General features: G+C 43.5%; 1 protein-coding gene across 10 annotated transcripts in view; it reads left to right on the forward strand.

Moving 5' to 3' along the window:
- The window catches only part of Grk4 (G protein-coupled receptor kinase 4), a 99,441-nt gene that overhangs the window by 77,593 nt on the left and 8,916 nt on the right, over positions 1–12,932 (forward strand). For 9 of the 10 annotated variants that reach the window (XM_076865170.1, XM_076865167.1, XM_076865164.2 and 6 more), the window contains 3 exons: positions 2,722–2,759; positions 8,604–8,693; positions 9,691–9,899. In XM_076865170.1, coding sequence (XP_076721285.1) covers positions 2,722–2,759; positions 8,604–8,693; positions 9,691–9,899 — 337 coding nt within the window. The remainder of the gene's footprint in view (positions 1–2,721; positions 2,760–8,603; positions 8,694–9,690; positions 9,900–12,932) is intronic. The other variant, XM_076865165.1, reaches the window with a different exon arrangement.

Below are 12,932 nucleotides of genomic sequence, written 5' to 3' on the forward strand. Positions count from 1 at the left end.
CTGAAAGGGTTATTCATTAATTGAAGAAGTAGATGAGTCTCACATATCTACCAGGTCCTAAGCTGTCTGCTAGGATTCACTCTCCTTGCCCTCAGGAGGCTCATAATCTAGTGGTGGTGAAGGGCCATCAAAACATGCATGAAGGGTAGGCTCTTTTGCTTTTCTATCTTTTCTGAAACTTTGCAAACTAATTTAAAGAAAGAATGGCAGATTTCAATATTTATAAGAACTGTAAGTTGGTATACTACCCACATTCTTCCAAAATGAAAATTTCTTCTTCTTACTCTCTAGTTCCGTAAATATATGAAGACTGCACATCTCTAATCTGAAAATCAGAAATTAGAAATGCTCCAAAATCCAAAATGCTTTGAGCACTGACAGGAGTCTACAAATGGGAGATCCTATACCTGACCTTATGTGATGAGGTTCTCTACACTACCACACCCCGTGTTCAAACTTGGAGATAGATTGAGTACATTAAAAGCCTGGAGAAATGAAATTTTGAGAGAAGGTTAAGAAGCAGTGGTTTGCAGGCCAAAGGTGTGGCACTTATTTACTAGCACACATCTCGTGTATGGGGTGTGGAGCGGCAAGTAGGAGGCAGGGTGGCTTTGGGGCCTATCCTGCCTTTTCATTTAGCATTTGGGAGACTCACTGAACTTGGGGATACCCTTAGAATGGCACCTTGTCTGTGGCTGCTCTGCCAAACTTTATTAAGGATTGCTGGAGGCAGTGCATATAAAATAGACAAGTCTTGGCACATAGTGAGCATGCTGTAAAAATTAGCTGGTGTTATTACTACAGGTTGAGGGTCTCTTAACTGAAGTGTGGGACCAGTTGCATTTCAGAGTTTGGAGGATTTCAGATTTCAGATTTTTAATTTTTTTAGGGATGCTCAACCTGAACATTATTATTTTGACACCCACGTGTCTGTTTGTCTGCCTGTCTGTCTGTCTCTCTCTCTCTCTCTCTCTCTCACACACACACACACACACACACACACACAATATTGAGTGTAAAACTTGGAAAATAAGGAAGCTCTGGAAGTTTTGCATCAAGTCTTGCTTAGTGTTTAGCAACATTTAGCAGGATTTTCTCAAATATAGAAAATAATAATAAAACAAAAGTCTTAATCACCTCCCCACCCAGATAATAAAAGAGTGTGTGCACCCAACTAGAAAAGCAACCAGCCGCGTGGGCAGGAGCCTCCCACTCCTGCCCCTCTGTCCTTGGTGTCCTCCTAGAAGGTGTTTGGGGCTCTCAGCAGGACACTGATACTGGCTAGCTCCTGTGCCGCCACCCTTCTCGTGGGCAGAGCATGCACCTACATAGTGGCCACGATGCTGACAGGCACTTACTCTTAATTTGAGAGATTTTCCTCCACTTCTCCTCCATCCACGTCCCTTGCCACTGTGGCCTTGTTCCTAGGCTCACTGCCCCAGTCTGCTGGCTTCAGACCTCCTCTGGAGAAGCCCACAGATTGATAGCAATGCTTAGAGAAGCTGAATTGTTGCGACAGAGTCAAATGTGAAGTCAGAGTTGAATATAAATGCTTTAAAATAATTTTTTTCTCTTGAAAGTAAAATAAACAAGTAGTTTGAGATATTGCACTTAAGATGTTTTAGTCTTTGGGCTGGGAGTGTAGCTCAGTGGTAGAGCATTTGTTTAGAATATACAAAGCCCTGTGTTTAATCCCTAGCCCTGGGAAAAAAGAGAGATTTTAGTTTTCCTATGATTTATAAGTTGTGGCATCCCTCTACCTTGTGAATAACAGCAGCTGTTGTTGATGATGTCTTCCTCCTGGGAAACTCCATCGCCTCCGAACCCTACTGGAGCCCCATCAGGCAAGGCACATAGTGACCCCTGCATCTTACAGGTGCGGAGGCTAAAGCTCAGAGAGTGGATGGCCATACAGCTGAGAGGTAGCATAGCTGAGGTCTGAGTCCTAAACCAGAGTCTTCTAGTGTGGGACGTTTTCAATTGTTGAAACTTCAAAATATATTAATAATAAAAATACATTAGTATAATTTATTTATTTAAAAATATTTATTTAGATGTTGATGGACCTTTATTTTATTCATTTATTTATATGTGGTGCTTAGGATTGAACCCAGTGCCTCACACATGCTAGGTAAGTGCTCTACCACTGAGCCACAGCCCCAGCCCCAAAAATAAATTGTGTCAGATTTATTAAGGACTGATTGCTTTACTGGACTGTGTATTTAATCACCAAAAAGTCTTCAAATCTGCATGATCTGCAAAGCAGTTCATTGACACTATCGTCATGTGTAAGTTGTTTGCTGTGATGAATTTTGTAGTATGGTTACCTGTAGTTGTCATTAAAACCTGTACAAGGGTGGTTTTACTTGGTGCTGGTCTGCTCTTGCAATCTTGCAATTTCAATTGCCTTGGAATCTGTGGTTATTTCTGATCAGCACGCAGGAATCAGTGCGGACTTGTGAATAATTGAGCCTTTTGTTGGTGTGGTGGCCCATGCTTGTAATCCCAGCAGCTTCGGAGGCTGAGGCAGGAGGATCGTGCGTTCAAAGCCAGCCTCAGCAACTTAGTGAGGCCCTAAGCAATTTACTGAGACCATGTCTCAAAATAAAATGTAAAAGGGATGGGGGAATGTAGCTTAGAGGTTAAGTACCCCAGAGTTCAATTCCTGGTACTAAAATAAGTAAATAAATAACGGTTCTTTGTTCTTTTTCTCCCTTGTAGAGACCTGAAGCCAGAGAATATCCTCCTGGATGACCATGGTAAGTGAGCGTCCTGGCTCCTGCATAAGTTTGTTACAGGAACTCAAAACAGAAGGTGAGCGTGGACTTAACAGCTAAACCACTGTGGAAATGGCAGCGGGAAGCAGCTCCTGGCAGGCGGCCTTAAAACGAATGCAGTGTGGAGACTTGTCCTTCCCTGTATGTGTACAAGTGGAGACGGTCAGGTTTTCAGTTCCTGCAGAGTTTGGGAAGCATATAGAGAGTACTGAGAGAAGAACATTGGCCTTCTGTTTCTGCTGTGGGTCCACATCTTGCTGCATTTTCCAGATGCCTGTTCTCATGCCCCCTGTACCTTAGCCTGCTGCCCTTGGTGCTGTCCTCTTGTCACATAGCACATGTCCCCGAGCGGAGCATGGTAGCTGTGTGGGGGCCCTGTCCAAGTGGATGGGGAGTGGCCCTTTGGAACTGTCCCTTATTAGCATCCTGGGTGCACTCAGACTCTGGTTCCCTGAGTGATGAGTGCACCTAGAACCAAGAATGGTCCCTACCACTGGATGGGCAGTGGAACTCACTCAGCACTCCATATGCATCACTGGATGGAACTTTTGTCCAATGACTTTTCTTGGCTCTGAAGAGGCTTAGAATCTAGTAGAGGACAAGGCTGGGGTGGCCGCTGTGGAGGAGAAAACAGGTGTCTCAGGCAGAGGGTTCCAAAGACAAACATGGGACCCTGTGTACAGTGCTTTCTGCTTGTTGTCTAATTTATGCATGGAACACCCATCCGGTGAAAAAGGAGGGTACCAGGAATTTCGCCCCACAGGCCATGCCAAGACTTGAAGGAACTCGCCCACAGTTGTGTCCACAGCTTCTGGGTCTTGACACTTGTGCCACACTGCTGACCCAAGGTGACAATGAAGTGGCTATGAGGAGGGAGGGAGGACACGTTGATGTGAGATGGGGTGCTCTCCAAGCTGTGCTGGCTGTTGGGGAAGGAGGAAGATGCCGAGCTGTGAAATGGGCAGCCTTTATGTGAAAAGGAGGAGATACCAAGGAAGGGTGGCGTGGGGCGGGGAGGTGAGTGCAGGCCAGGCGGGAGCAGACTCAGGCCTATCCTGAGTCTTTTATGTAAATAGAAGATTTTCTTGTGTAGCCCCCTCCTCTCCAGAATTCCACCCCACAGACTTGAGCTGACCTATCTTTCCCAAATCTGATCTCTGCCTCCTTAACTTCGCAAGTCCTTCTGCTGAGCTTAGGTCTGCCCTTCCTGGCCACAACCTCCTGGGGTCAGCCAGCTGTTTTTTTCTCTTGGGAATCATAGACTTCTGCTATCTGACCAGATTTTAATTGTTACCTTATTGAAAGGCAAATTTTTAAAAATATTTTTTTAGTCATCAATGGAATTTATTTTATTTATTCACATGCGGTGCTGAGAATCAAACCCAGTGCCTCACACATGCTAGGCAAGCACTACCACTAAGCTACAACCCTAGCCCTGAAAGGCAGATTTTTAAATCAATTGTTTATTCTTGGCCAGAAGCAGAAGTTTTGACATTCTTAATGTTAGTGTATTCTGCTTTGTTAATTATTTTTCCATTAAGTTTAGTGATTTTTGTGTTTTGCTTAAATCTTTGTCTATTCCTACACCATAAAGTTTTCTGCATTTTCTTCTAAGAACAGTATTGTCTTATCTTTCCCATTTACTTCATCTGAAATTGGTTTTGTGTCTGATGTGGATTAGCACTTACAGCCCTTTATATATATATGTGATCAGTTGGCCCAGCACCGTTCATTGAAAAGGTCATCTGTTCTCTCGGCAGCTGTGGGATCTACTTTATCAGAAAGCACATGTCTGTGTGGGTGGCTCTTACTGTAGATCTGGAGTCTGTTCCGTTTCTTGATCTTTTTGTTTATCTGGCTGTACTCCCTAGTCTCTGAGTCACAGCCCCTCATTTCTTCCCACAGTTCTGAGCCACTGAAGCTGTAGCAAGTCTGCATTTGGATTCTGTCAAGTCTTCCAGTGTTATAGGCCTTCAAGATTGCCTTTGGGGCAGGGGAGCTGAGATTGTGGCTCATCAGTAGAGCGCTCCCCTAGCATGGGCAAGGCCCCGGGTTCGATCCTTAGCACCACATAAAATTGATAAATAATATAAAGGTATTGTGTCCAACTATAACATTTAAATTAAAAAAAAAGATTGCCTTCGCTAGTCTTGGACTTTCTCATTTTCATATAAATTTTGATAACTAATTTGGTAATTAAAGCCATATTGTGCTAAGAATTTGGTTAGGGTTGTTTTGAATCTGTAGAATCATCTCCACAGAATTGATCTCTCAACAATATTAAATCAATTTATCAATGTTGTATATAGATCTATGTATTGGGGTCGGGTCTCCTTTAATTTTTCTCAATATTGCTTTATAGTTTTCATTTAAAGGGCTTATATATTTTGTTATTTGACAGTTTTTAATGGTATTGTTTTTAAAGTTTCATTTTTTACTTGCCTGTTGCTAATAGTTAGAAACACCGCTTCCCCCGTGACTTATATTTCCTATTGTGTGGTGCATTTGTTAAATGATGAACTAATATTGGTACATTATAGTTTATACTGAAGTATGTTGTTTACATTAGGACTCATTCTCTGTGTTGTACGTCCTATGGGCTTTGACAGATGTATATGACATACATGTGTCTATATCAAACTGAGTTGTTCATTGCCCTAGAATCTTGTGTTTCACCCATCCTTTCCTCGTTCTCTTCCCCCAACCTTTGGCAAGCACTCATCTTCTTACCCCCTCCAAAGTTAGCCTTTTCCAGAAGGTCAGAGTTGGACACATACGGTATGGAGCTTTTCACCTGCTTTCTCTTGCTTAGTAATATGTAAGTTCCTCCACATCCTTTGGTGACTTGACCGCTTCCTTAGTGCTGAATAATATTTCACTGTCTGAACACCACCATTTGTTCATCCATTCTCCTACTGAAGGACATTCTGCTTGTTTCCACATTTTGGCAATTATAAATGAAGCTGCTATAAATACACATGTGCAGGTTTTTGTGGGGCTTAAGTTTTCAGTTCATTGAATAAACACTGAAGGGCCTGATTGCTGGATGTATAAGCTTAGAGAATGCTTTAAATGCTAGCTTAGAGCTGGCATTGAGCTGCTTAGTTTTGTTAAAAAACAAACAAACAAACAAAAAAAACTGCCAGCCTATCCCTCAAAGTGTCAGCACCTTCTCGTTCCTGCCAGCAGTGATAGAGTCCTTACCAGCAATTGGTGCTTCAGTGTTCTGAGTTTTTGTCATTCTAGTAGTGTATAGTGGTGTATTACTATTTAAATTTGCTATTCTCTGATGACATGATGTTAAGCATCTCTTCATGTTTATTTATATCTGTGGTGTCTATTCCGATGTTTAGCCCATCTTTTAATTGAATTTTTGTTTTCTTGTTGCTGAGTTTAAGAATGCTTTTTTGCATATTTTGAAACCATCCTTTATCAGATATATGTTTTAGAAAGATTTTCTCCTAGTCTCTGATTTATCTTTCATTTTCTCACTAGTATCTTTCACAGAGAAGTTAAGTCTATATGTGTGTATATATTTATGCCAAGGATTAAACCCAGGACCTTGTGCCTGCTAACCAGCACATGCTTTACCACTGGGTTACAGCTTCTTTTGGGTCCTCCTACATACACATCATGACATCTGCAGAGGGGTTTATGTCTGCCTTTCCAATTCTTAGGCCTTCTTTTTCTTTTTCTTGCCCTGTGAAACAGGGTAGGACTGTCAGTACTGTGTTGAATAGAAGTAGCCCCTGGGGTAGCATTTCAACATGTCACCCTTAACAATGAATTTGTTGGAGTATTTTTGTAGAAATACTTTATCAGATTTAAGAAGTTTCCTTTTTAAAAAATAGCGAGTGGAAACAAATAATGAATGGTAGTTAAATGTTGTCAGTGCCCTTTCTGTCAAGATGATTATGATTTTTTTCTTATTATTGTAGTTAATGTCTAAATCTTGAACCAGCTTTCGTTACTGACATAAATTTACCTTGGGCATGCTGCCATCCTGTGCAAAGATTGCTGCATTCACCTTTTGTATAAAGGAGGGGATCAGTTCTGCTTCTGAAGTGCCACTTGAACTCCAGAATCTGTTCTGCTGGCTCTTTCCCAGCAGTAGCCCTAGGCCTCATCTGAGTTTTCAACCTCTCATTGCTGCTAATCTGGGTAGGTTGCAGCTGCAGGCTGCAGAGGTCTCAGTGAAGTCGTGCTCCTGCTTTGTACAGTGTGTGTAGGAACTGCCACCACATGCAACTCACCTCTGTATTCTCGCTCTGGAGGCCAAGTACATCCAGACCACACTACCACCATGGCTCACCAGTGCCTTCAAGGTATGACTCCTGTCTTCTGGGGGGCTCTTCCAGTGTGGTCATATTAGTGCCAGCCTGCCCCAAGCAAGATCCCAGGGACATTTGTGCCCTTGTGTGGCTCACAGAGCAAGCCATGGTTCAGAAAAATTTTCTTGTGATAGTTCCTGTTACCGGGCAAATCGTGTGAGAACCTCCCTTTGTGGCTTCCTTACCTCCAACTCTCTGTGTCAGAATTTGACACAGTGACTCCATTTTGATTCTCACAACTTCCATAAAGTCCCAACCTCCAGGAGTGCAGAATGTGACTGTGTTTAGAGATAGGACCTTTACAGAGGTAACCAAAGTAGGATGAGCTCATCAGGGGCTGAGAAGTATCTCAGTGGGACACATCCTTGCCAGGCCCTGGGCTCCATCTCCAGCACCACAGTCAATAAAATGAGGAAGTTAGGTTGGGCCTACTTCCAATTACAGATTCTTATAAGAATATTTTCCACAATTTGTTATTTTTATGGGAATTCAATAAATGTTTACCTCCTATGCCCAAGGCATTCACACATTGTATGGCTCTTTGAATGAAGTGCCCTAATTGAGATTGTTATTTCCCTGACTCTATTCCATTTGTTCTCTAGGAAGAAACCTCCATATCATTCATATATAGTTGTCCGTGTATATAAGCCTTCTGGTCTGGTACTCTGACAGAAAGTATTTGCTGTTTTATAGTTGATCTAATAGTCATTTTATATTCATATGTATACCTGGTAAGTTATAATAGGTATAATAATATAGTGTTTATATCTTATGTGGTGATTGTCTATGATTAAAGAACTTCCCAAACATAAATCTAATTTCTAGTTGTTAGTGAAACTGAATGCACTGTGTAGAATTTTATTAAATGTGAAAAGGTTAAATGTAATTTTTTTAAATGTTTTTATTTTAATGGCTTTTTTTAGTTGCCAATAGACCTTTATTTTATTTATTTATATGTGGTGCTGAGAATTGAACCCAGGACCTCACATGTGCCAGCAATCTCTCTAACATTGAGCCACAACTCCAGCGGTTAAATGTAATTTTATATTTAAAGATTTCAGAGTTTGAGGTGCTAGTTTTTTCTTCCATGGCTTTTAAGACAATTTTTTTCTCCAGTTGTTTCTATTACTAAAATGGTGTTGGGGGCCTGGGGTTGTGGCTCGCCTGTGGTAGAGTGCTCGCCTAGCACACGTGAGGCACTGGGTTCAAACCTCGACACCACATAAAAATAAAATAAAGATACTATGTCCACCTACAACTAAAAAATAAATATTAAAAAAAAAAAAAAAAAGGTGTTGGGGCCGAGTTACAGTTCAGTAGTGGAGCACTTGTCTAGCAAGTGTGAGGCCCTGGATTCAATCCCTGGCACCACATAAAAATTTAAAAAAATAAAATAAAATAAAGGTATTGTGTCCATCTACAACTAAAAAAATATTTTTAAAAAAATGGCATTGCTTCTCCCTATGATCTGTCTATCGTGTTTGAACACACACAGGACACATCCGGATTTCAGATCTTGGTTTAGCCTTGCAGATCCCAGAAGGGGAGATGGTTCGAGGAAGAGTTGGAACTGTTGGCTACATGGGTATGTAAAAGACCACCTCAGTGGTCTTCGGCCTTTCCCTCTAGATGCCAGAATGCCTCTGAACAGAGCAGTTGCCACATAAGGGGCCTGGTGCTCCTCCTGACACGGTAGATGGTTTCAGGTTGTTGAACTACTGAGGAGGCCCCTCGACTATACCCCTCTTTTTATAGACAAGAAATGAGGCCTTGGAGGTCTCTGGAGTCCTGAGGTTATACCACTGCATGAGGGAAAGTGAGGACAAAGCTGTTGGTTCCCTCTCTTTGTCAGTATCCTTATGCATGTGGACCTTGCAGACCTCCTGGGAAATCATCTTAATCTGCTTCTTCCAGGGAATCTGTGGGCAGAGCCAGCCCAACCCTGGTGGCCTCTGAGGGAACTTCAAACCTCTAAGAGCCCTGCAGAAGATCCCATGTCACCATTCCTGCCCTTACTGGCTTAAGGGATTTACACTCACCGGCAAACAGTGACAGTGCACTAGGGACACCCATGGGTGGCTCTGAATGGAGGGCATCCCCTCAGGAAGCAGCTTGGCCTCATGGTGTTCTCCTGCCGACTTGAGCTCATCCAGTGTGTACAGACATCACATACCACAGAACCCAACAGTTTCAAGCATGCGATTTTGTGGATTTTAGTGTATTCACAGTTGTGCAGCCACCACCAGTTTCAAAACATGTTTTATCACCTTAGAAAAGAAACCTGTACTCATTAACAGCCACTCTTTAACCCTCCCCTTCTAGCCCTGGGCCCGGCCACAGGAGTTTACTTTCTGAATTCTCTCTCACTCTGGTTGTCTCCATGCAGTGTTCTATTCCATCTGTTTCATATAAGCAGAATGATGTGTTATTTGACCCCTGTGTGTCTAGTTTCTTTCACTTACTATAATGCTTTTAAGTTTCCTCCATGTTGGAATTATATATTAAAAATATAATTATTTAAAATTAATGATAAGAAAGATTTTAAACCAAAATTTAATTGAATTTTCTGTATTGTTATTTAGCTCCGGAAGTTATCAATAACGAAAAGTACACATTTAGTCCTGATTGGTGGGGACTTGGCTGTCTGATATATGAAATGATTCAGGGACATTCTCCATTCAGAAAATTCAAAGAGAAAGTCAAACGGGAAGAGGTTGACCGAAGAGTGAAGAGGGATCCTGAACAGTACTCCGCCAAGTTTTCCGAGGACACCAAATCCATTTGTAGGATGGTGGGTCAGGCTCTGCTGGGAAATTAAACTTCTAACTCACTCTGGTAGTTTTTGTGGAGCAGGCAGGCTTTTCCCAGCTCTGTGCAGCCCCTGGCCCAGCACGAGAACCCTGTGAAGGAGGCTGTGGAGGAGGCTTAGACTCCTGGTGGCAGAGCAGGTGTGAGCAGTGGTCAGATCCTGAAGGCAGAGCCTAGGGATTTGCCCATGTGGAGGGGAGGGGTCTAGGCTAGCTCCAAACTGATGGCCTGAGAAGAAACAGCTAGGGAGGGGAAGACTCCAGAGCCAAGATCTTGCAGTGGGGAGAAGAGGTGACGGAGGAGAGTGTGGGTGGGCACCTCCAGAGTCTGCACCTAGTGAAGCTGGCAGAGTAGATGTGGGCAGGGGCTTCTGTATATAGGTCCTCAATATCAGTGGAACAAGGTAGGTGTTGGGGGTATAAGGACAGAGGAGACAGTTGAAGGACTAGGAAGTGGAAGAGGATTCCCCAGAGGGGTCCAGTGGATTTGCCGTGTCCCTGCCCCACCCAGTGGATGGTACAGGCTCAGGCAGAACAGCAGTCATGCTGCCCAGCTCTGCAGTGTGGTGGAGAGGAGAGAGGCAAGGGGGCTGGGCTGTGTGCAGAGGACTGGCTTGGTGGTGGGTCATGGACTCTTAAGCACTGAGAAAAGGGGGTGCAAGGTGTAGTGGCTGGAGAATAATTATTTTGATTTCCTTTCATTGTGTTTCCACATATGAAACTATGGGTGCTGCAGGCTTGTCACTGAGCTGTGGGATCAGCCTGGTTTTTCTCCCAGCCAGCTCACTCTGTTTGGAGGTGACGACCTGTCACAGCATTCCGATCAAGCTACTATTTATATTCACTTTGCTATATATATATATTTGGTACTAGGTATTGAACCCAGGGAGCACTTAATCACTGAGCCACATCCCCAGCCCTTTTTTATATTTTATTTTGAGGCAGGGTGCTTAGGGTCTCACTAAGGTGCTTAGTGTCTCACCAAGTTACTGAGGCTGACGTTGAACTCGCGATCCTCCTGCCCTAGCCTCCTGAGCCACTGGGATTACAGGAATGTGCCACTGCACCTGGCCAGTTTGATAAATATTGACTGAGTGGTTTGCTCTACACTCGACAGCTGCAGGAATGTTAGAAATAGAGCCTCTCCCTAAGGAGCCCACAGTTTAGTAGTAGGCCTAAAACCCATCAAAATGACAGATAGAAAAAGCAGTGGGTGCCATAAACAAAAATAGAGACAAGAGCATAAGGATTTGGGGGATGAAATCCCACTGTGCTGGCGCACTGGGCAAGAAGGTGATATCTACGCGTGAGTGTTGTGAATTGCTAGCTCTGGAGTTTGGTGGTGAGTCCATCTTTCCGCCATGAACTCACCTCTCCGAGTCCCAGTCTCTATCTATAAAATGTGGGTGGGAGAACTTCTACCTTACAGGATTATTGGGAGGATAAAATGAAATAATGCACATAACATGTTCAGTATCATTTAACCTTCATTATCTGCTAAGAGAAGAAACCCAACTTAAGCTGGGTGCTGTGGAGCATACTTGTAATCCCATCTACTCAGGAAGCTGAGGCAGGAGGATCACAAGTTAGAAGTCATCCTGGGCAACTTAATGAGGCCGTAAGCAACTTAGTGAGATCCTGTCTCAAAATAAAAAGAGCTAGGGATGTGGCTCAATGGCAGAGCACTCTGGGTTCAATCCCCAGTACTGGGTTGTGAAAAAAGAAGAAAGAATGAGTTAAATTTCAATGAATAGATTGGACGAAGGCATCTCAGAGAACACCAGTAACTTGCACAAGAGTCACACAGTCCCAGCAGAGAGCAGGGAGTGCAAAGCACCTGCAGGGATAGGACCTGGGCCCAGGCCCAGCTCAGGTGTGCAGAGCAAAAGAGGCCTTGCCCTGTGTGCCTTCCCATTTGCTGTTACCTGGGCCTGGGTGCCACCCGCAGGCACTGCTTCCTGTGCATCTGCTGAGGGACTGAGCCAAGCGAGGGTTAGGTCAGGGTGTTCACTGGTGTGCAAGAGAGAGATGACAGGAAAGGAAAGAGAATAGGTACAACTGTTGGCTTTTTACCGTAATCCCGATGGGAGTTCACACTAACCTTACATTAGATAGCTTTTATAATTTTTAAAAAATATCTTGTTTAATTCTCACAATGGATCACAAGTTACTGTAATAGCCTCACAGTTGAAAAAGAGTTTTATTTCTGTGACTCACACAGTGGCAGCAGGAGCAGTTGTGCCGGGCTTTGTCCTCTGCCCTCTGCCGGTGGTCGGCCATGTCTTACTACACTTGGACTACCATGACAAACTCCCTAAGCGTGGGTAATGTATAATAACAGAAACTTACTGTCACGGTTCTGGAGTCCGGGAAGTCGACGATCAAAGTACTGCTAGGCAGGTTAGGTGTCTGATGAGGGCTCAAGTTCTGGTTCATCGCTGGTGTGTTCTGATTGCTCACAGGGTGGAAGGGGCAGACAAGCTCCTTGGAACCCCTCTAACAAGGGGGGTCCCATTCACAATTGATATAATCACCTCCTAAAGATCCCACCTGTTAACACTTCACAAAGAAGATCAATTTTCAACATATGAGTTTTAAGGGGACAAAGATATTCAGGCCATCCATGGTGTTCAACTGGTATGTGTCAGTAGCAGGCTTGATAATGGAGTCATAAAATCTCTGAGACGGAGGAATTGTATTTAGCATTACACTTAATTTTCAGGTCTGTGTCAGATTAATAAAGCATGCAAAGAGTAAATGCACTGAGCAATTTTTATTGAGCACCTGCTCTAAGATACTGGGGACACAGCAGTAGGCAAGAGAGTCACACAGTCCCAGCTTCAGGAAGCGTCGTAGACTGGCAGTAAACAGTTAGCCAAAGGATTAATTATCAACTGTGGTAAAGGAAAAATAGAGGATGTTTGAGGCTGTCCTGCTAGAGGAGGGGAGCCTGATCCAGTGTGGCCCAGGGAGCAGGGAGCGGGAGGAAGCTGGGGCCTGTGGAGTTCACGACTCTG

The sequence above is a fragment of the Callospermophilus lateralis genome, chromosome 8 (genome assembly GCF_048772815.1).
Source record: "Callospermophilus lateralis isolate mCalLat2 chromosome 8, mCalLat2.hap1, whole genome shotgun sequence".
NCBI lineage: Eukaryota > Metazoa > Chordata > Mammalia > Rodentia > Sciuridae > Callospermophilus > Callospermophilus lateralis.